The sequence below is a fragment of the Petaurus breviceps genome, unplaced genomic scaffold (genome assembly GCF_028583685.1).
Source record: "Petaurus breviceps papuanus isolate PSGF00001 unplaced genomic scaffold, PetGlider_PUasm1.0 175, whole genome shotgun sequence".
In the NCBI taxonomy this organism is placed as follows: domain Eukaryota; kingdom Metazoa; phylum Chordata; class Mammalia; order Diprotodontia; family Petauridae; genus Petaurus; species Petaurus breviceps.
The window spans coordinates 40,089,083-40,114,269 of record NW_027185764.1 but is presented as its reverse complement, the minus strand read 5'-3'; the positions used below and the strand labels follow the sequence as shown (position 1 = coordinate 40,114,269).

The window sequence follows — 25,187 nt, the reverse complement described above, 5'->3', positions numbered from 1 at the left end:
TATTTGGCTAAAATTTCCAAAGTATATTATGTTTGAAATTGCAATCAAAAAGCCAAAAGAAAACTATAATGCTTCACCTGACGTAGGCGTTTGTTAGATGTTCCTGGACTAGTTTTTCGTAAATTGCAAAATGTCTGTAGACCTTTCATCCACTCCTACCAAAAAAGAAAAAGAAAAAAAATCCCAATATTTCAAAGTAAGTACATTTTTAATCTGTATTATCTGGTATCTAACACCAATTCAACGTTAACAGTTTAACAGAATATGGTAAAAGTATTTCTTTTTTGCTTCTATGCCTTAGTCTCAAATGTACTTTGATAAACACTAAAGACACATGTGTATATGTGCAAAAAAAAGTCCATATACTCAACTTTTAAAAGATTTTACACACCAAAATGCTCTTTTTAGCTAATATCAAATACCAAATAGAAAATAGTCACAACTGCATTTAGATTTCATTAAAAAAAATTATTTTTATTTTCTTAACAAATCAGTACTTATTTCTACTAAGTAAATAAAATGTTGGATAAACATAAAGCAGTTAAACTGTGTAAACAGTTGAAGCTGGATGTGAATGTGTGTACACACACGTGTGTGTGTAATACCAAATTCTAAAACAAAGTGATTAAATGAGGACTGACTTGAAAAGCATCTTAACTTGTATTATTAAATTACAATGCAGTAGAATTATTGCTATAGTTAAAACCAGAATCCCAAGAGTTTGGTTTTTGTTTTACTTTTACTTAAAAAAAAAAAAAAAAATTTTTTTTTTTTTTAAAGTTTGAAAGGTTAGAATAAATTTAATGTACTAAAAGCTAAAGCAACTCTCCTGATACTCAATTTAAAGTATAGTTCTACTTCAACAACTTTCAAATACAAGATGCTCTGGGGAAGGGAAATAACAGCTTTGTGCTCATTAAAAGCACAAACACTTCGCTTTGGATTACAGATTTCTAAAAAGGTTTGTGTTTTGTTTTGTTTTTTTGTATTAGCCATATCTTGAGTTTGGAAGCTATTTCGATGACTTTCCTTGAGCTGTGTCAATACCTACGGTAAAACCACTGCAATAGAGCAGAGAGTTAAAAGCATAAGCAAGGAATGTGACCAAAAACTCAAAAGTTTCACCAATTATCTAACAGAAATCTGAAAATAATCATATACTGCAGAGAAATTACTAAGGAGTAAGGGAAGAAAGAATGTAAATGCAATGGAAGAAAATTACAGAACTGGCTATCCACATAATTACGTGACATGCGAAACTTACACATAGTTGTCCTCAGGGTGTGAGGAATATCTTCACATAGAAAGAGGGAACATGGTAAAGTGATTAAAGCAGAGGATCCAGAGGTGCTGTGTTCTATTCCTAACTCCACTTTTAACATTTGCGACACTGAACAAGTCAACTAAGTTTTCTGTGCCCCAGTTTTTCCCATCTGCAAAATAGGGATATATACCTCAAGAAAGATATTGTACAGGTTTGATTTTTGTACAACTGCTACATAAATACAAGGTATTTTAATTAATTGAGAAGTTTTGCAAAGCCCCAAGAAAGAAAACTTAAAATCTGAAAAGCAAATTTTCCTTCCAGAACCGAAAGTTTTTAATACTCTTTATATAGATTTTTTTTTTAAATTTGTTGTTTTTTAATGAGTCAGTGTCACCACAGGCTTAATACAAGATGCATACCAAGAGAATCTTTCTCACTATGCCCAGGGGATAATCAATGTATTATATCACTACCTTCAGTTTTAGACAAAGCCACCTTCTTCTTGTTAACCAATAGTGGGTTACCTCTTCCACAGAGCATCAAATATTCACAAAGTGGTCAATAGTAGAGCTATACTTGAATTATAATTCATAACAACATTACTTGCAAGTTACTATTTTATTTCTTAAAAAGTGATATTTTAAAGAAATGAGGCATTTCAGGACCATTATTTCTTCATTTTGGTACATTAAAACACACACACATACATATACACACATGACTATGTATTACATATATGTTCCCAGCTACTTAATAATATTCTGAGCTAAAGTAATAAAATTAGAAGAGAAAAAGAAAGAAGTAAAGAGTAATTCTAAGGATGTATATAATATCTTAGGCCATGAATTTTTTCTCTCTAGTGGCTAGAATTGTCTTTTAAATACAGGGATTTAACCATCAAGAAATACATAATATTCTATAACAAAGTCAACTAGTTTGCTTCTGTCTGTACTGTACTGAGAATGTCAAGGAATTTTTTATGGGACAGATATAATCAAAATCAGATAATTTCATTTTTTAAAAGAAACATTTCATTTGTTATAAGATATTCGTTTAAATCAATTACTATAAAGAATTTCTTATGATAACTTCTCATTGGAATAAAACGTAAAGAGAAAATTACCTGTCTTCCTTATATGATTTAAGGGAGCTCCCCCCAAGAAAACAAATATGAAATATTCTAGTACATAAGTTACATTAGAGAGAAAAAAGGTTTCTCACCTGTGCCTGTTCTGGAGTCTCTCCTGCAAAGTAAAAGATGTAATGCTCTTCACTAAAGTGCTGAACTACTATCTGAAAACAGTTTGGCCTTTAAAAACATAAACAAAAAACATTATTGAAAGTTTTTAACCAAAATCAATAATAATAATAATTATTATTATTATATTACTACCTTACTAATAAAAATATACAAACACAGTCCCCCTCCAAACAACTTTAAGATAATGGCTTAAATAGAATTGTAGAATGGCACCAAAAGGTCAGAGATTTTTCGAACCTTAGACAACTTAGGAAGCAAGCAGAAGTCTGTGTGTGACACTGGTATAAGGACTGGGAGGTGACTATGATAGCAGCAGCAACTTTGGGAATTCTCAACCCAGAAAGGGGGGTTTTGACAACTGGTCCAAGATTACAGGGCACTCTCTACTGACTGGGATTTGGAGGGCCCTGACTGGCAAGTCCATTACCCACACACAGTTCAGGCCATAGTTCCAGAGTAGAGAAAAGCACTTGTGGTTGGTCACAAGGGAGTAGGGAACCTGGCCCCAGTTCCAAGTTTACCATAAAGCATGAAGACCAGGAGGGCAGTGACAATACCTCTCCCCAGATCACACAACACTGGAAGCCCTACAAAGTGCAGACCCCTAGAAATAGCTCTGAAAACAGCAGCACAAAAAAGCCTGAAGCTGGAGACAGTGACTCCACAGTCCCAGCAGAGCAGAGCATAACTTTAACATCAAGTTCAAAGTCAAGAAATAGGCTGGAAAATATAAGAAACAACAGAAAAAGAACTTGACCATAAAATGCTACTATGCTGACAAAGAAGAACAAGACAAAAACTCCAAAGAAGACAATAATGTGAAAACAATTATATCCAAAGTCTCAAAGAAAAAATGCTTAAAAAAAAAAAAAAAAGAAAAAGAAAAAATGCTAATTGGACAAAAGCTCAAAAAAAATTCCTAGAAGAATTAAAAAGATAAGAATGATAGAAAAAAAGGGAAAAGAAATGATAGTAATGGCAAGAAAATTGTGAAAAAAGAATTGACAGCTTGGTAAAAGAGGCACAAAAAAAAAAACACTGCAGAAAATAACTTTAAAAAACACAATTGGCCTAACGGTAAAAGATGTACAAAAATTCACTGAAGAAAAAGAACCTGGACAAATGGAAGAAGTAGAATTGGACAAATGGAAAATGAGGAACAAAAGCTAAACAGAGGAAAATAATTCCTTAAAAATTATAATTGAGAAAACAGAAGGTAATGACTCCATTAGACATCAAGCAACAATAGAACAAAGAGAAAAGAATGAAAAAAATAGAAAGAAACGTGAAATATCTCATATCAACTGATCTGGAAAACTGATTGAGAAAATTGAAGTATGATTAGACAACCTAAAATTCATAATCCAAAAAAAAAAAAAAAAGAGAGACCCAAGACATCATATTTTAAGTAATTATCAAGGAATTCTGGAACCAGAGAACAAAACAGAAATTGAAAGAATCTACTAATCATCTCCAGAAAGAGATCCTAAAATAAAAACTCCCAGAAATGCTACATTCAAATTCCAGGTCAAGGAGAAAATATTGTAAGCAGTCAGAAAGAAACAATTCAAATATCATGGAACCAAGAAGGAAACAATTCAAACATTATGGAATAAGCAGCATCACATGATATTTATCAGCTTCCATGTTAAAAGAAGAGGGCTTGGAATATTTTGGAGGGCAAAGGAGATAGAATAACAACCAAGAATAATCTACCAAGCAACCAAGATTAGGAGGGAAGAAGAAAACAGGGAAAAATTTTTAAAACTAGTGTTTACCAGAAAAACTGAGGGTAATCCTTCTGGGGGTAAAAGGTAGAAATTTAATGCAATAGAGTACCTTTAAGCATTCCTGATGAAAACCAGAACTGAATAGAAAATATGACAATCAAATACAAGATTAAAGAGTAGCATAAAAAGATGAACATGAAAGAAAAATCATAAGGGATTCAATAAGCTTAAAGTGTTTACATTCCTATATGAGAAAATTATATATGTAACTCTTAAGAATTTTATCATTACAAGGGCAGTTAGGAGTCTAAAGAGAAAGGGCATAAGGGCTTAAGTTAAGAAAAAAAAATAAAAGGGGGTAAAAAGGAGGGATGCACTGGAAGGAGGAAAATCACTTCACAAAAAAGAGGCAGGCAAAGAAGAGTTTTTACACTGGAGGAGAAAATAGGGGCTTGAGGTACTAGGCAAAACTTGAACATCGTTCTCATTAGAATTGGTTAAAAAATCAGAACATACAAATAGACAGAGATATAGATAGATAGGTATATGTATGCACATTGAGTTGGATACTGAAATCTATTTTACCCTAAGAGGAGACAGGAGAGAAAGGGGATAAAAGAAAAGGGAGGGTAGGGTTTTTTTAATTAAGTAGTATTTTATTTTTTTTAATTACATGTAAAAATAATTTTGAACTTTCATTTTTTTAAATTTTGAGTTCTATATGTCTCCCCTTCCCTCCCTATTCTCTGACACAGAAAGCAAACTAATCTAAGTTATACATGTACAATCACGCAGAACATATTTCCATGAGTCACATTGTGGAAAAAGACACAAAACAAACCAAAAAACATGAGAAAAATAAAGAGAAAAAGAGTATGTTTTGATATGCATTCACACTCCATCAGTTTTTTAGAAGTGGAAAGCATTTTTTTTAAGGTTTCAAATGCTTTATTAACTTCTGATTTACATCATTCATTTCCGCCAGATTTTGAGTTACAAATTTTCTCCCCATTTTCCCCCTACCCACCGCCCCAAAATAGCAGTTCCACAGGATAACCCCTCCTCCAATCTGCTCTCTCCCATATTTTCTACCATACCCCTTTTGACTTTTCCAGTAGATCTCTATGCCCCAGTGCCTGTATATCTTATTTTCCAATAACATGTAAAATAGTAATAATAGTATATATATATTTGAATATTTGATTTTAAAACTTTGAATTCCAGATTCATTCCTGTCCTCCCTTGTCACACATCCTTACTGGAAAGATAAGCAGTTCAGTATAGGTTGTACATGTGTGGCTAATGCAAAACACTAACATAGTAGATATATTGTAAAAGCCTGATTATATTTCCCTCCCTCCAATCCCACCTCCTACTTGTTCTATTCTCTACTGTGATCCCATCCCTTTTCAAAAGTGGGTGCTTCTAACTTGCCTCCCCCCCCAACCTGCCCTCCTTCCATCAGCCCCCCTCTAATTCCCTTCCCCCCCACTCTCCTGGAGAGTGAGATACTCTATTTAGTGTGTATTTCATTCCCTCCTCAGGCCAAATTCAATGGGAATAAGGCTGACCCATTCCCTTTTGCCTTCCTATTCTTCCCCTCCATTGTAACCATTTTCCCTTGCCTCTTCTGTATGAGATAGTTTACCCCATTCTGTCTCTCCCCATCTCCTCTCATTGTATACATCTCTCATCTCTTAATTTCACCTTTTAAGTATCATCCCTTCCTGTTAAATTGGTCCCATGCCCTCTATCTATGTATAACTGTAAACATATATATACACATTCACATGTATATTCATAAGCCCATATATACCCTCATATATAGACATATGTATTTCTATTCCCTTCAAATATTGAGAAAAGTTTCATCAGTTACAATTATTGTTTTTCCATGTAGGAATGTTAATAGTTCAACTTTGATAAGTTCCTTATGATTTTTTTTCCCTGTTCACCTTCTCATGCTTCTCTTGCTTCTTGTATCTGAATGACAAATTTTCTATTCAACTCTGTTTTTTTCAGCACGAAAGCTTGAAAGTCCTCTATTCCACTGAATGACCGTATTTTCCCCTGAAACATGATACTCAGTTTTGCTGGGCAGGTGACTCTTGGTTTTAATCCCAGCTCCTTTGACCTCCGGAATATCATATTCCAAGCCCTTTGATCCCTCAGTGTAGAAGCTGCCAGATCCTGGGTTATCCTGATTGTGTTTCCACAATATTCAAATTGCTTCTTCCTGGCTGCTTGTAATATTCTCTCCTTAATCTGGGAATTCTGGAAGCTGGCTATAATATTCCTAGGAGTTTTCTTTGTGGCATCTTTTTCAGGAGGTAATCGATGGATTCTTTCAACCTCTATTTTGCCCTCAGGTACTAAACATCAGGGCAGTTTTCTTTGAGAACTTCCTGGAGGATGATTTCTAGGTTCTTACTTTGGTCATGGCTTTCAGGTAGTCCAATAATTTTTAAATTATCTCTCCTGGATCTATTTTCCAGGTCAGTGTTTTTTCCCATGAGATATTTCACATTGCCTTCTATTCTTTCATCTGTTTAGATCTTTTGAACAGCATCTTGATTTCTCATAAAGTCATTAGCTTCCATTTGCTACAATCTAATTCTGAAGCAATGATTCTCCTCAGTGAGCTTTTGAGATTCTTTTTCCATATGGTGAATTTGACTTTTTAAGGCATTCTTCTCCTCATTGCCTTTTTGAGTCTCTTTTGCCATTTGAGTCAGTCTGTTTTTTAAGGTATTATTTTCCTCAGTCAGGCTGCTGACTCTCATTTCGTAATTTCCTTGCATCGTTCTCATTTCTCTTTCCAATTTTTCCTCCACTTCTCTTATCTGCTTCTTAAGGTCCTCTATGGCCTGTAACCAGCTTGTATTTTCCTTTGAAGCTTTTGGTGCAGGGGTTCTGACTTGACTGTCTTCCTCCTGTTCCATGCTTTGCTCCTTTTTGCCCCCAAAATAGTAGTCTAATGTTGGAATCTTCTGTCTGCTTTATTTCCTTTGCCTGGTCATGTCGCCCAGTTCTGACTTGACTGTCTTCCTCCTGTTCCATGCTTTGCTCCTTTTTGCCCCCAAAATAGTAGTCTAATGTTGGAATCTTCTGTCTGCTTTATTTCCTTTGCCTGGTCATGTCGCCCCTTAGTCACTTGACCCTTGGGCTTTTTGCCACAGTAGGACTCTGCCACCAGAGAGGGGAGCTTTTGTCCCAAACGTGGGGGTTTTCTCAGCTGCCGGAGGTATTAGATGTGTGCCCTCTCTGAGGTCTCCACAAGCTCTGGCAAGCTGGACACACACGCCAGGACCTCTACCCTAGACTGCAATCCAGATCCAAGAAGGTTAAAGCAACAGCGATTACCCCTCAGACTGGTGCTTGGTCTCCCTACATTCTGCAGGCCAGGAGCTGAAGCTGCCACATGGCACTGGCTGGCTGTGCCAGTGGCTCAGTGGCTTCTCACCCTGGGGGCAAAAGCCATGCACTCCCACTTACTGGGTCCCAAAGTCCAGACTGCAGTGACCTCTCACTTTGTCCTTCGCATCTATGTGTTGATCAATGTGGAGATGGCCACAGCTGCTCCTGATCTGGAGTCCCTCCTGCCTGCAGCTGGTCAGGCCCGCCTTGGGGCTAAAGCCTCAGCTGGGGCTGGGCTTAGCTCCCAGAGCACTGTGCTGGCCAATTCCTGTTGGCCTGCCGGGCTGTCCTCAGTGGGAGGTTAGTTTCTCTGTGTCATTTTATGGGTTGTGGAACTCCAAAGTTTGTTTAGAGTCCCCTTTTACATGGACTGGGGAAGGTAGAAGCTGGAGCAGTGGGGAGGTCCTGCTTCTACTCTGCCATCTTGACTCTGCCCCCCATGGAAAGCATTTTTCATTAAGTCTTTTGTAATTCATCTTCTTAGATCACTGTATCGCTGAGAATAGCTAAATCATTCATAATTGATCATACGATGTTGACATTACTGCATACAATGCTCTCCTGGATCTGCTCACTTCATTTTGCATCAGTTTGTGAAATTTTTTTCAGGTTTTTCTGGAACCATAATCCTCCCCACTTCTTAGACCATAATAGTATTCCATCATGATCACATACCACAGCTTGGCCAGCCATTCCCCAACTGATGGACATACCTCAACTTTCAATTCTATGCCACAACAAAAAGGGCTAACAGAAATATATATATTTTTAAATAAGTCCTTTCCCCCTTTTTTCTCTCTCTGGGATACAGACCTAGTACTGATATTGCTAGATCAAAGGGTATGCACAGTTTTATAGTCCTTTGGGAATAGTTTGAAATTGCTCTCCAGAATGGTTGGATCAGTTCACAATTCTACCAACAGTGCAATTAGTGTTCCAATAGTACCACATACCCCAACATCTATCATTTTTCTTTTCCATCACATTAGTAAATCTGATAGGTGAGGTGGTACCTAAGAGTTATTTAATTTGCATTTCTCTAATTAGTTGTGAGAGCATTTTTTTTCACATGACTATAGATTACATTACTTTCTTCATCTTAAAACTGCCCTTTCATATCATTTGATCTTTTATCAATTGAGGAATCACTCGTATTCTTGTAAATTTGACTCAGTTTTTTATATATCTGACAAATGAAGCCTCTATCAGAGACACTTGCTATACAAAATTTTCCCAGTTTTCTGCTTTCCTTGTAATTTTGGTTTCACTAGTTTTGTCTGTGCAAAAATCTTTTCATAATAATCAAAATTATCCATTTTACATCCCATAAAGCTCTCTTATTTCTTGTCTGGTCATAAATTCTTCCCTTCTCTACAGATGTGACGGGTAAACTTGTCTTGTTCTAATTTGTTTATGGTATCACCTTTCATGTCTAAATCACATACCCATTTTGACCTTATCTTGGAGATGTGGTATAAGATGTTGATCTATACCTAGTTTTAGCCATACTGTTTTTCTAGTAGTTTTATCAAATAATAAGTTCTTATCACAAAAGCTAGGGTCTTTGGCTTTATCAAACAGTGTATTACTATGGTCATTTACTTCTGTGTATTGTGTACCTAATCTATTACACTGATTCAAGTACCAGATGGTTTGAGGATTACTGCTTTATAATGTAGTCTGAGATCTGATATCATTTCCTTCACATCTTTTTTTCCATTAATTCCCTTGATTCTTGAACTTCTGTTCTTCCAGATGAATTGTTATTTTTTTTCTAGTTGAGTAACATAGATTTTTGGCACTTTGATTGATATGGCACTGAGTAAGGAAATTAATTTAGGCAGAATTGTAATTTTTATTAATTGGCTCAGCCCACCCATGAGCATTTGATAATTTTCCAATTTTTTAGTACTGACTTTATCTGTGGGAAAAGTATTTTATAAACTGTGTTCATTTAGTTCCTGGGTTTGTCTTGACAGGTAGACTTCCAGTATTTTACACTGTCTACAATTATCTTAAATGGAATTTCTCTATTTCTTGCTTGTTGGGCTTTGTTGGCAACATACAGAAATGCTGATGATTTATGTGAGTTTATTTTATATCCTACAACTTTGCTAAAGTTTTTAATTACTTAAAGTAGTTTTTTAGTTGAATCTACAAGTATAAGATCATATCACCTGCAAAGAGTAAGTTTTGTTTCCTCATTGTCTATTTGAATTCCTTTAATTTATTTTTCTTCTTTTATTGCTGAAGCTAACATTTATAGTATAATATTGAATAATAGTGGTGATAATGAGCATCTTTACTTCACCTTGTTTTTATTGGGAAGGTTTCTAGTTTATCCCCATTAAAGATAACGCTTGCTGGTGTTTTAGATAGATACAACTTATCATTTTAAGGAAAGCTTCATTTATTCTTGTGATCTCTGTTTTTTAATAGGAATGAGTACTGTATTTTGTCAAAAGCTTTTTCTGTATCTATTGAGATAAACATATGATTTCTGTTGGTTTTGTTACTGATATGGTCAATTATGCTGTTTTACTAACATTGAATCAGTCCTATATCCCTGGTATAAATTCCCCCTGCCAGTCTTATAATAAATTACTGTAATCTATTTGTTATTATTTTACTTAAAAATTTTTCCATCAATATTCATTAGGGAAACTGGTTTATAAAAAAGGGAGAGCAGATGGGAGGCTGTGGTCAGAAGCAAAACAGACTTTTGAAAAGGGACGGGGTAAAAACAGAGAGGGAGAAGGATAAACAAAAGAAAAGAGAATTGATGGAAATACAGTTAGTAATCATAACTGTGAATTTGAATGGGATGAATTCACCCATAAAACAAAAGCAGAGAGCAGAATGGATTAGAAACCAGAATCTGATAAAAGGTACCATAGACAATTAAGCAACATCAAAAATTTTACAAGCAAGTTATTCAGACAAAGGCCTCATTTCTCAGTATGACGGGAACTGAATCAAATTTATAAAAAGAGCTATTCCCTCCAAAATAAATGATCGCAGGATATGAACAGGCGATTTTTAAAAGAAATGAAAGTCATTTACAATCTTATAAAAAAATTTTTTTTAATGAAAAAGAACTCAACCAATCATTATTGATTAGACAAATATGAACTGAAACAACTCTGAGGTACTACATCACACCTATCAGTAGAGACAAAGGCTAGACAGAATGTATGCAAATGAGTACACTAATGACTGTTAGTGAAGCTGTGGTCCAACCATTCTGGAGAACAATTTGGATCAATGCTGATCCAGCAATATTCACTGCTAGGTCTATACCCCCAAAAACATCCAAAAAAAGGGAAAAGGGCCTGTTCCTACAAAAACAGTTGTAGCAGTTTTTTGTGATGGCAAAGAAATGGAATTTGAGGGTATACCCATCAAATAGGGACTGGCTGAAAAAATCATGGTATATCATTGTGATGGAATATTATTCATCGTCCTAGAAGAAGCAATGAGCAGGATGGTTTCAGAAAAATCTAGGAAGACTTCTACCAACTGATGCAAAGTAAGCAGAACCAGGAGAACACAGTAACAGCAACATAGTAAGGATGATCAACTATGAAAGATTTAGTTATTCTGATCAATACAATGATCCAAGACAATTCATAAGGACTCATGATGAAAATTGCTATGCACCTCCAGAGAGAACTGATGAACTTTTGAGTGCAGACTGGACAACAAAAACAATATATGGATTTAAAAATTACATGTATAATGGACAGCTGATATCACTAAGAGAGGAATACAGGAAGAGTAAAGGGTTCAGGACAGTACAAAAGGGACACTCAGTCTCAAGAAACAATTACCACCCACCCACCCACTCCTTCCACAAAGTGACAGAGAGATTGAAAAGAAAAGTGACAGAGAGAGCTGAGAAAAGGCCACTGGATTAAGTAGTTAACAGACTTTTGAGGGGGTGAGGGTGGGGGTGAGGGGAGCCTAGTGGTGGTTAATGGAATGAAAATTCCAAAAAAGATAAAGAAAAAAAACCATCTTACCTGCCAAACAGACTATCATGAACAACATAGACAGAACAAACACTGAGATCTATTAATCCTTTTGGTTTTGTGGCTCGTTTTTCACTTTCAAAATAAATAAGCTGGGCATCATTTCCCTCTAAGATAAAATATAAATTTTTCCACCGCTTTCCTTTGCCTGCCCAAAAAAAAAGCAATTATTTTCATTTTTTCCCAATAAACATTAAAAACTAAAAGTTAAACCACTGGAAATAGAAAGAAAGTGTTCAACAAAATTTTTTAAACCTTATATGAAACTAAAATCTTAACAGCTGTCCTTTCTAAATTTTATTAATCTTGTATGCAGAAAATGAAGAACTCTTACAAAATGAATAAAAACGCCTAGAAACTTAATAAATATATCCTCTAATGAAAGCATGTAATTACTACAAATTGTCTTATGTGTTCTTAAAGTTCTCCATTAATGTGAAATTAACTTTTCTCTAGCCTTCAAATGTCTCAATGAACCAAGGTATAAAAAGCACTTCAAAGAGTAATAATAAGGGTTAGTATTTCACATATATGGGGATGTTCCTTCAAATAATTGCAAAGCACACAACCGTGCTGGCAATCAAGACTACTCGAGGTCCTTAAAGCTAGAGGTAAGAGACCTGGAAGTCAGAGAGATTTGTTCTTTAAACCTAAGAGACATGAAAGGGGTTTTGTTTATAATCCTTACTTAAAAAAAAAAATTGTTAAATAGTCAGCTAGCTGAGAAAATCAGTATTATATAATAAGTATACTTAAAAAACCAAACTTTTGTTTTATGACTAATATGAATGACAATTTTAAATAAGTAAAATATAAGATATTTTAAAATATAACGAAAAATCATACTTACTCTTTTTTAGAAGATAGCCTTTCTTAACAATATTTTTATAAAAGGCATCCTTTGTTTTGCGACGAATTGTATTGTAGATTTCTTTGCCATCTACTGAATCATTAAGTACTTGTTCTTGATGCTGATTTAAAAAAAATACATACAAATATCTCTCAAATACAACTTCTTGGTGAATCTGAGGTAAATCTACGTAAGAGTTACTTAATTAAGGAAGGAAATGTATGTGTACCCTCAACTAAAAAAAAGTCCTGTCAAATCCTAAATTTGCATAATAGATAAATCAAGGAGGAGCTTCACATAAAAAGAATCCTTGCTTTTCAAAAGTATCAGAATAGTACTTAAATATCACAAGTAACCCATTAAAATGATTTAATTTGCAATAACATGATACAATAAAGCTCACATTTATAATTTCTTGGGAACACATATTACACATGCAAAGCAATGTAAAAGTTGTAATCAGAGAAATGCATAAATGAAAGAAAAGAAAGACTAGTCATGTAGGAAGAACTAGGGATTAACTCCTGAACTCCACTATAACCTTGAATGGTGAGGAAGGTCCATACAACAGAATTCAATGTGAATTTACAGAAAGACACAGATAGGAGTTTCATGGATGGATGGGTGTGAACAAAGTTGTGAGCTTTATTACTGGAAGGAGTACACATAGAAGTGAAATTGCTGATCTACTGGAATGTGGGAAGACTTAATCTAAGGAAATTGGCAGAATAAGACTAAGAGGACAAATGGATAAAAAAACCCAGGTACAACTTCTGTTCTCCCAGATTAATTTCATGTTTATCTGCTGAAATAAAATTGCAAAAATTTGTATTCATTATTTCATTAGTGACGTCAGACAGACTGCTTTCCCACAGGTCTATTTTGTAGCTTTTCATATAATCCTTAAGGAATCATATGCCAGACAAGTCAAACTATCATGGCCAATTTGTCCAAAACCTCCCTTTAGCCCCAGATGAGGACAGCCTAGGACACCAAATACAAGAACCTTGGGAGTAATGGTGTCCCCTAAACCACCAGACTTGCTTCCAATTTAGATCCCATAGCCATCACTGTGGGGAAAAATCACTGTGGATAGGGGACCCACCTTTCTATTCACCAGCTGCTGATCAACAGGCACAGAAAGTCTGGGAGTGGTAGTATTCCTTGGACCACCATTCCTGCTTCCAGCCCAGTCATCCCCAACAACTGACACCCACCTGTCACACACAGAGCAGGCAAGATAGCTGAGGGATCACTCTAAGGGAGGGACAGGAGGCAGCAAGTCACACTACCATCTTAACTACCAGCTCCCATCAGACCCTGATGAGGACAGCCCAAGCCCTTGAACCTAAAAGCTCTGGGAAAGTGAAGTTAAATAATGATGTGAAAGAGGCAGCATTAATATCTTCTTTGTCACTACATCCTCATAACCAGGGAACTTTTCCATCTGACTTGCAGTTGTGGGTTCCTTGAAAGTAAGAACTGTCTTAACTTTTCTATTTGTATCCTCGGTGCTTAGCAGGTGTTTTGTACATGGGAAGTAGTTAATAAATAAATGCCTTATTCATTCACTCATAGTTCATTTATTTACCCATGCTGATGACCATAATCAGGCATACAACATGACAGAATGAAATCACGACAGCAGGTTTCAAACCCTCTGAGTAAAGGAGGAGGGTCAAGTCCTGTGCTCAAAGAATGGAATGAAACAGAAGTTGGGAGCTTGAGGGCAAAGAAGGAAATTTAGACTAGCCCCTAAAAAGATATGACATATGGAGTTCAATCAAGGTTGGATTTATAAAATGTGAATCAGTACAGGCCCAACTGACAGTTGATAGCATAATTTGTAGTGAACTCAGTCACCAAAACTACAGAAGAGCTGACAAGCTTGGGAGTAGGAGTGAAAAAGATGATGAGGGTAAAGAGTGGAAAAAAAGATTCAAGAAGAGAAGAGAATGCATTGTTGAAATGACTCATTATTATGAAAAGAAGGCTATGTCAAAGCAGAAGAAAAAAAGGACAAGATTAGATCAAAGCATAGGAAACTGATTAGAGGTATGGTATAATAGGAAAGCATGTCAGAGGATCTAAAATCAGATTATAGGTCTGCTACTTCCTATATAAATTTGGGCTAAGTCATTTCAACTCTCTGAACCTCAGTTTCCTAATTCAAAAAATGAGAATCAGATAAACCTAAAGTATCTTTCAGTTCCAATTTAACAATTTTAGGTGATTAGGATTTAGGTGATGTTAAAAGTTTTACATTTAACATGTATAGCCACTACTAAGAAAGAATTGGAGATTACTTAATAATACTTGTTCACAGATTGAGAAGCAAGTCATGGGAGTTAGGCTGATCTGAGAGGCCAATTTGAATTTGTAACTGTAGGGACCTGGATGTTAAGTAAGCCACTTAACCTCTCTGAAATTACTTTCATTATATGTAAAATAAGAATATTTATACTACCTACTCTAGGAAGTTGTTATAAAGCAAATGATATGTAAAACTTATGGAAGCTACTATTATTATAAAGGTTGTCAATATGAATGCATAAATCATTGAAGATTATAGTTGCTGTAGAAAACACCAAGTCAATCCCTCTCCTGCTGCTCAAGGAGCCAGCCGCCACCATGAATGACAATGTAACCATCAGAACCAGGAAGTTCATGAAAATAGCCTTCTTCAGCGCAAATAGATGGTTATAGATGTCCTTCATCCTGCCTAAGACTGAAATTTGAGAAAAACTAGCCAAGATGTACAAGACAACTCTAGACGTCATTTTTGTCTTTGGATTCAGAACCCATTTTGGTGGTGGCAAAACAACAGGCTTTGGCATGTTTATGATTCCCTTAACTATGCAAAGAAAAATGAACCAAAGCACAGACTAAGACATCAAGAAAGCCGCGAAAGGAACGCAAGAACAGAATGAATAAAGTCAGGGATACTGCAAAGGCAAACGTCGGTGCTGGCAAAAAGAAGGAATAAAAGGCACTATGGATCATGTTTATCTGTGAAGATAGTTTAATTATGTAAAACTTCAAAAAAATAGAAAAGAAAACACTAAGTCAAATATTATAATTGATGAGGCAATTTGCAGCATTCTGAAGGCTCAAACAGAAGGGTTGGCAATCAGAAGAGGCCTTAGGCTTGTTTAGAAGAAAATAAAGGAAACAAGACAGGTTATTCTAAGTCCCAAAATGTACCCAATATAGTCCATGATGCTCAAAAGGAATTCTAAGGACCTCTTCAATACCATGTGGTTTGTCATATGCAAATAAGGATTCAGACCTTAGAAACATGGTTCATGTTTAGGCCCCATCTTGAACTACTTCCATAGTATAGGCATCCTGCTGTTCCTAAGGGGATTCCAGGTGGGTGGGGATAAGCATTAGCACCAAGGTTCTTGCCCTAGTACCTGGCTGTTGTTCATTCTTGAAGAGGACTAAAATGACATCACCAATGCTTGAATCGAGTTTCAACATGGAGCTGATCAGACCAACATGAGCTCAGAATGCTCTACACCACAGGTTGGGTACAAAAAATCCATGTGAATATTTAGGGTGGATTCTCTAAATTTGTGTATCCTACACTTCCTTTGAGTTTTCTCAATTCTGCTTTGCTCATAGAGCACAGAACCTTCTCTGATGAGGGCACACCATGCTGAGCAGCATTGGGCCAACGTCTCCCGCGTCACAAAATCAATTCCAAAATTCTTATGAGAGACCTTGAGAATGTCCCTCTATGGCTTCTTCTGACTATGTGAGCCCTATGTGAGTTCTCCATAAAAGTCTTTCTGGCAAGTGAATATTCTGCATTCAAACAACATGGCCAGCCCACTGGAGTTGCACTCTCTGAAGCAGAGTTTGAATGCTTGAGCAGTTTAGTCTGAGAAAGGACCTCAGGGTCTGGTACCTTATCCTGCCAGGTGATCTTCAGAATCTTCCTAAGACAATTCAAATGGAAGCGATTCAGTTTCCTAGCATGGCACTGGTAGACTGTCCAAGTTTCGCAGGTATCCAACAATAAGTCAGCCCAACAGTTCTGTAGACTTTCAGTTTGGTAGTAAGTCTAATACCGCTTCTCTCCCATACTTTCCTTCTGAGCACCCCAAACACTGAGCTAGCTCTGGCAATGTGTATATCAACCTCATTATCAATGTGTACATCCCTGGAAAGTACACTACCAAGGTAAGTGAACTTATCCACAGCATTCAAAATTTCTCCATTTACTATAATCAATGGTTCCATGTATGTATGGTGTGGTGGTGGTTGATAGAGTACCTATGTTTTCTTGGTGTTCAGTTAGGCCAAAATTAGCACAAGCAGCAGAGAATCGATCCATACTTTGTTGCATCTCAGCTTCAGAGGCTGCATCGAGTGCACAATTATCTACAAACAGAAAATCATTTATCAACACTCCTTCCACTTTGGTCTTGGCTTGTAGCCTTTTCAAGTTGAAGAACCAGTCTCGGTGTTCACAAGTGTTCTGGCCCAGATGAGCAAATGCAGTGCTATACACCAAATCTCTGAAAGCTATCCACTCCTTTCTGCTCCACTGTTGCCAATTGTGTGTTGGCTCAACTTTCCTTCCAATTTAGCAACAAACTGTTCCTGCACAGAGAAAAGCTCTAATTTGTTCACATTAATTCTTCTGGTAGTCACTGTGCCTTGGCGTTGTCACTTTTTTTGAATGTGAGTATTTAATATGTAGAGGATTAAGTCTATGATCAGTCCAGCACTCTACACCACATATTACCTTCATCACTTTCACATCCTGTCTATCTCTTCTCCTTATGATCAAATAATCTATTAAATGCTGATGTTTGTTGTGAGGGTGCATTGATGAAGTTCTATTGTGTTTAAATAAAATGAAGACAGTGTTGGTAATGAGAAGATCGTGAGATGGACAAGTCTTCAGTAGTAAATGACCACTGCTGTTGCTGTTTCCAACTCCATTCTTCCCTTGGACTCCCTGACAAATTTGGTAGTCTGAGGCTACTCTAGCATTAAAGTCACCCAGAATTATAAGCTTGTCCTCTTTTGTCACATTGATCAGGGTCTCCAGGACTTCATAAAATTTTTCTTTGACCTCCTCAGAGTTAGACATGGTAGGAGCATAAGCACTGATGATGGTGGTGTGCCATTTTCCTGCAAGGGGCAATCACATTGTCATGAGTCTGTCATTCACTCCTTTTGGCAGGCATACCAACTTGTTGACTAGATTAGTTTTGATTGCAAAACCTATGCCAGCTTCACAGCATTCCCCTTCAATACGGTCACTCCTGAAAAACCCGTATCCAGCTCCAACTTAAGAAAGCTGGACTTCATTTGCAAGCGTTGTTTCACTCAGGGCTGCTATTTGGGTGTAATACGTGCTGAGTTCTCTCGCACCAAGAGCTGTTCATCTTTCAGGTCTACTGGATTTTGTGCTGTCTGTAAGTGTGCACACATTCCATATGCTGATGGTGAGTAGAATCACCTTTGCAGACATTTTTTTGTGTTTTGATTGCAAAGTGGGATTCCCTGCCTCTGTCGTAGTAAATAGGTCAAGGTTAGACTAAGCAGACAATTTTTAGGGCACCTTTTCTAACCCATTCCTCATATCAGAAGGTGAGCAGTATGATTCTTAAAAGGCTGCTCAGACATCCTGGGGGCTGCCAAATCCAACTGCTGCTTCCAGTGAGAAATGCTCTTATGGCCTGTGTAGCAGGGTTGTGACTACAGCTCCCAGTGTATCCACACCTGCTGCTTCATCACTTGCCTGCCATCATAGGTCTTTGAGATAGGTATGATGGTAAAATGGTATAGGTGTTATCTTTTGATCTGTGCATGAATTAGATTTACGAGAGGCAGAGTTACATGAAGTCATCGGCCTTGCCCTCTCCTCCAGAGTTATCACAGTGCAGTGGCAGGACAGAATCAAGACTGCTGGTGATGGCTCAAGATGCAGTGGCTGATCTGAGTATCTTCAATGTCTAACCAAGCTCTAAGGACTCCACAGTGCCTGCTCCAGCTGCCTTCATGGCCATTGGAACAAATTATTCTTATTGCCCATTCCATTTGGGTAAGTCTTCACATGCTGGGGGTAGACACCCCCCTAACTCACCAATGGGTCTGAGAACCCTTGGTTACCTTCGACCTGGTTTAGCCCATCTACTACTGTAATGCCAATGGCTTAATGGGGTGTGGCCACTACGCATGCTACAACTTCTTGGCCACAGGTGAGAGTTGGGTGGAACAGGTGGACACCAAAAGTGGAAAGCAGCCCTGAAAAGGGCTTGGCACCTATCAGAGAGGTACCAGTCCTCCCTAAACACAACCTATATCCCTCTAGTACCTAATTATTCCCTGGATTCTTACTATTTGATCCAGCATAGGATTCTAGCCATAACTCCTGCCTGAGATTGGATTTGGAATCTTTCTCACTCTGGAACCCATTACTATTTAAGAAAGCATTATCAGTTAGTGCTTCTTCACTTAACACTAGAGAAAATTAATAATGGCTCAGCCCTTAGTGGCCATACATGAGGCTGCTAATGTAAACCAGGGCTCTTTCAAGATCAGAACAAAGTATCAAGTCTTCTTAAAGTCAGGTATTTCTCCAAAATCAACAGCTCAGAAACAAATTAAACTGGAAGTGAAAGCCAAATGATTGTTATACATGTAGAATTATCTTTTGAGGAAATGCCACTCCCCTGCCCCCCATCTTCAGATAAGGCAAAGAAATGGTACAGAGACCGAGTTTATTTAGCTGCCTGGGGACCCAATCACTATGTTTTTACAAACACAGATAATGGACTAGATCTCAACCTCTGTCAGCTCAACACCTTTTCCCCTGGTATCTGGAAAAAGAAAATACTGCTGATGTATTACTGCTGTCATTACAGGACCCCAAAGGGGGGCAGTACCAGCTGCTATAATAGCACAGAATTCCCATATTATAGCATACAACTTCCCACCTCTTATTCTCCTAATCTCTGTGATTCAGACATCTTTTAAGGCACTAAAAATCTTCAACCATCTCCTATACCCATCTATCTTAGTCCCACTCTTCCCCAGTCCCTAATGCTTATATCCCTGTAGTTCCTATTCCACCCTTAACAGAATTACTTATTTCCTTTTCCTTCATTCACTGAAATCAGTAGGGTAGACACTTAATTGTTTTAATTATAAGATATTCTAGACCTGTTCCAGTAACGGGTGCTTCTTCACTCACTTTTCCCAATACAATGGATGGAATAAGATGAAGAGAAGGTATACTCCTTGCTCAATGCCAGTTTCAGACCCTCCCCTAACAGCCATAATGCAACAACTTCTCCTTCTTTAAGATTCACTTTATCCTGGGGCAGCCAGGTGGCACAGTGAGTAAGAGCACCGGCCCTGGCGTAGGGAGACCCGGAATTGGTTCTGGCCCCAGATACTTGGCACCCACAGAAAAAATAACTAGTCGTGTAACCTTGAGCAAGTTACTTAACCCCAATTGCTTAAAAAAAAAATACACTTTATTCATCATATATTACTCTGTTGTCAAGTAATCGACTCCAGGTCATTCTTACTCTTCTTTTAAGGAAAAGAGTGTTTGATTCAATCTTTCCATTCACACTAATCCTTTGGGGGACAGGCAGAAAGGAAACAAGGTAGCAGGGAACAAATGACAACTCTCTTACAAGCTTGCTACACATACACACACAACACACATCTTCACTCTCTCTTTATCCACTAGTTCCTTCTTGCCTATAAATGTGCCCAGTTCTCCTCCATTAATAAAACAAAACTTTTATATAACCTTATCAATCTCCATAATCACTCTTTTCACTCATACCCCCTGAAAGAATCATCTAAACCCACTGTCTCCATATGCTCAATTCTAACACATCTCAACCCCTTGCAATCTGATTTCCAACCATACCACTCTAACAATACTGTTTTATCCGCAATATGTTAACTGGTTTTAAAAAATCTTCCTCAGTCTTAATTCTACAGCTTTAGACTGTGTTGGCCTCCCTGATGACCTATATAATTTCCCATCTTGTTTCCTTCTGTCTTTATGATTGTTGCTTCTCAGTCATCTTTGCTTCATCACTATCCATCTCCTGTCCAGTAATAGTCAATATCCTCTGAACTTCTGTCCCAGGCCCTCTTATTTTTCTTCTTTTAAAAAAAATTTTTTTTGAGGTGGGAAGGTAGGGCAATTGGGTTTAAGTGACTTGCCCAAGGTCACACAGCTATTTTTGTGTTAAGTGTCTGAGGCCAGATTTGAACTCAGGTCCTCCTGATTTCAGGGCTGGTGCTCTATTCACTGCACCACCTAGCCACCCCATCTCCCCCAATTTAGCCACCCTCACTCTTGTTTTTCTTTCCCCAAGGTCTCAATACTCTCTAAGCAGATGATTCCTAAATGTATAAAACTAGCTTTATTTTTCCTTTTAAATTCTAGTAGTTCATTGCCAAACACCTACTGAACATTTCTATGTGGATATCCCCAGAACATTCAAAACTGAGCTCATCATCTTTCCCCCTCCCTCCTCCAAACTCCCCTATTTCTGTTACAGGCACCATTATCCTTCTGGTCACTCAAGGTTTGCAACCTTAAAGTCATTCTTCACTCTTTTTCCCTTACTCTGCCGAGTCAATCAATTGTCAAGTGCTGTTGATGCTATCTCTGTTACATCCTTTTAATACATATTACCAAATAAGATCAGTGGAAAGATAAGGAAAAGTAAAGAAGACCAAGGAGGTAAATCAATTAGAAGTATAACAATTTGGCAAGAGCAGGTTTGTGTACAGGCCAAACAGGTAAAACATACAGATTAGTATAAATTAAAAAATTAGGTAGATAAGTATAGCAATAGAGTTGTTGAGGCTAAGCAGAAAAAAAAGTAGAGTAGAATTGCCAAGTTATTAAGAGACAACAATCGGCTGTAAAAGTTTTAGTTATATGCTAAGAGTGGAGGTAAAAATTCCCACAAGTTAAAAAAAAAAAAAAGATGAAAATCCAGGCAGTGACAAGCACCAAGTGTTCCATGTTTGCATTTCTGCCACAGTTGAGTGAATGTTATCTGTGTTCAAAGTGTAGGCTGATTTCCCTCCAGAAGGACAAAATGAATGTACTAAAAGAAGGCCCCTCCACACTCTTAGTTGTGAAGAAAAATGATGTAACCTAAAGAAAAGAGCAGCATGACTTCAATAGGAATAAAAGGGATCTGCAGCAGAGATGTGTTGTCAGGATTTTGAAGAGAATTACATGGAGAGGAAAGGAAAGGGAGATCTATACATTCAGAGCTTCAAATCAGATCTGTACAGTCACAGAAGTCATCAGGAGATCATCTAGTGTCAGATGAAAATTCAAAGAGTAGCAGGAGCTAGTGATACTCTGCTCAGGGGTTAATGAGATGACTATTTGTTGACTTGATAACAAAATGAGAGATCTATTGTCTTACTGAAAGAATATATCTAAGGCAAAACAAAAGCTTATCAAAATGGATCACAACTACCTAGGACTCATGATTCACATGAGCCCAAATATGAAGAAGCATATCACTAACAGATATGAGGTCTTGGGCAAGAAAACTTAAGGGATGGTTCATGATGTTCAGTTGTTTTTCAGTCATGTCTGACTCTGTGATCCCATTTGGTGTTTTCTTGATGAAGATACTGGAGTAGTCTGCCATTTCCTTCTTCAGCTAAATTTTGTAGATGAGGAAACTAAGGCAAACAGGTTTTAAGTGACTTGCCCAGGGCCACAAGTTATATTTTCCTCACTCTTGCCTTTTGAAGGTAAGAGATGCAGAAGTGAAAAATTAACCTAGAAAAACAAAAAGCTGGCTAAGAAGGAAATGTCAAAGAATAGGATTTGAATGTCTAGAAAATAGCTTTAAAAAGAATGACATATTCTTGGCCAAATAACAAAGTCTAGAAAGAATTTCCTAGGTATCTGGCATATAAAATGATCAAGAAAAATTTAAATTTAAAATGAGGGAGGAAAAATACCCATGTATATGTTCCAAGTTAGATATGAGTCATGATGAAGACACCTCTCCTTGGGTACTTAGTGCCGACTGAGAAGATCACAGTTTACCTGGCCTGGGGGTGGAGGGGGAGGGGGCTTTGTACTCTGTACCTAGTATCTCTTAAGGATGATTAAGTTAAGGATGATTGGAAACTTATCTCCAATCAAGAAGGAAGACTTTTTCTGACTGAGAGGTTAAGACAATGTGACCTAAAAGTGAGGAACTTTGACCTTTGTGTCACTTAAGGAAAGGACTGCTCCTTAAAGATGATTGAATTAAAGACTTACTAAATGATATCTTTTGTTTAAAACTATGTGGCCACTTTTGTGATAAGTTGTTATGTTATAACATTGTGAATGCTGTACTTTGGTTTCTGTGAATGTTTTGTCTTAGCTTATTACTGAACAGAGAGTTCACTATACTATGAAATCAGAACCTTAAAGCTATTCACAGCAACAGTTCCCTGGAGAGCTGCTGGTGCTTGGCTTTACACAAGCACACAATAAATTTACCTTTCTAATTATGCTTTGCTAAGAAGCTACAAATACTGAAATTAGTTAACATTCCCTCAAACAAGCCAACTGATGATATAAGAAGTAAGGAGCAGTTTCAGAGTACCAAAAGACAGCCTTGATGGCATTTAAACATGATATAGAGAGTTCAGAAATTCAATTCAGTTCAACAATCATTAAGAGTCTATAAGGTGTCTGAAAAGACAGTGCAGTTTTTAGCTTTAATGATCCCTGGAGTCATCAAGAAAGGAGCTCAAGTTCTACCACTGACACACTAGTGGTGTGATCATGAGCAAGACACTTAGCTTCTCAATACCACAGGTACTCTAAGGGTCACTTGCTAATCTGCATCAATGGAAAGAGTTTCATACCAAAGAGCTCCCCATAGCAATGAAATCACAAGTCTAGACCAGAATCCCTTCAGGAAACTTACAAAAAGGGAAAAATGTAGGGAAAATTAGAAGCTAGTTGACATAAATTATGTCAACTAGAAAGAAAGAATTACCTAGGATGACAGAATCTATAAACCCCACAAGTTATCTCTAAGAATTTGTGACTGCTCAAATCTCAGAAACCAATAAGGATTTTTCAGTTTGCTTTAGGATGAAGAAACTTGTTGCTATTTAAGCAACCTATAATTTTTTCTTCATTCAACTTTGATTTTTTTTCTGGCTAAGTTCATAGACTTAATTCTGTAAACACACACACACATACCCTAGTAAAAAGATGTTTAAAAAATAACAACCCTCAAAATCTTGTTTGGCTCTCTGGGGTATGAAACCCTTACCTGCATTGGGACAGGATCCTTAAGGTAGTAGCCTTCAACAATTTGTTCCTTCCGATAATGTTCAATGATGTCACCAATGCTATGAACATAAAAATTGTAAAACTGACAATTTGTATAATGTCCCAAAAAGTGTTAATTTATAAAATTAATCTTCAATATCACATGCTAGTAATAAGAGTTAAGTAATGTTAACAAGATTTCCATAGCACACAACTTGGAAAACAGTAATGAAATGTATGTTCATGATAATACTTCATTAATAAAACAACAACTTTTCATCAAGTTATTATCTAAATTAAGATTCTTTTGGTCAATAAAATTACCACCAAAATTTTTAATAAATAAGTTGACATTAGCTGAGATTGTAAACCATGGATGAAAGATCAGAAGCATTCAATTTTTATTACAATTCTTCTATGAGACTGATATGGAAGAACTGATACACTCCATTTACTTAGCAATCAATAAGTTGTGTTAGATTAATTATTCTCATCACCAAAACTCCTCTATATTGTTTCTCTAATTACCAGATACATTTAGGCTATAATTGTATTCTGAAGGACCTATGTCTGAGAGGTGGAAATAAAACCAAAGAAAAATTAGAAGTATCTCTCACAAATATCACTACTATATACATATGGATATAAATATGTATTTATATATAAAAGGACCATACAATTTTATTTAAAATACCACTTTAATTAATTTAATATTTCAAGAAAGATATGAATAAAAACTGAAATTAAAGGATAGCAATACGTAAAATAAAGTTTGTAATTTATTTCCAACTCTTAGTTTCTACATATGATAAATATGATATATGGCAAAGTAAGTTAAATTTCTCCACAATCTAATCACTGACATTTACATGTTGTATTTAAGGTTTACAAAGTACTTTTCTCACAACAATTTGGTGCCTTAGGTAGTATACTATTGTCCCTATTTTACAAATTAAGAAACTGAAGGTCAGAATCTAAATTTTCTAAGTCCAGTGCTTTTTTTCACTATGCTATGTTGGTTTAAGACTGATCTGAATTTCCAAGATTTCCTTATTTCATTATGGAGAAAAAATATTCTTAATACTCAAGATTTTATTTTTATCTGTCATTTGATTACTACTCCTCTATTCTTAATAATAAAAGAGTAATAAGGAGATGCAAAAATTTAATTCCAGTATAAAATATAAAAGGTACAAAACTGGGGGGTTGGGTAGGTGGCGCAGTGAGTAGAGTGCCGGCCCCAACGTCAGAGTTTGGATCTGGCCTCAGACACTGAACACACACACACACACACACACACACACACACACACACACACACACA

General features: G+C 36.7%; 1 protein-coding gene across 1 annotated transcript in view; it reads right to left on the bottom strand.

Moving 5' to 3' along the window:
* RASA1 (RAS p21 protein activator 1) overlaps window positions 1–25,187 on the bottom strand; it is a 121,858-nt gene that overhangs the window by 31,371 nt on the left and 65,300 nt on the right. Inside the window, exons 9-13 of the mRNA XM_069085069.1 lie at window positions 23,866–23,944; window positions 12,557–12,677; window positions 11,698–11,854; window positions 2,489–2,576; window positions 78–155 (exon numbers count right to left, since the gene is read on the bottom strand). Coding sequence (XP_068941170.1) covers window positions 78–155; window positions 2,489–2,576; window positions 11,698–11,854; window positions 12,557–12,677; window positions 23,866–23,944 — 523 coding nt within the window. The remainder of the gene's footprint in view (window positions 1–77; window positions 156–2,488; window positions 2,577–11,697; window positions 11,855–12,556; window positions 12,678–23,865; window positions 23,945–25,187) is intronic.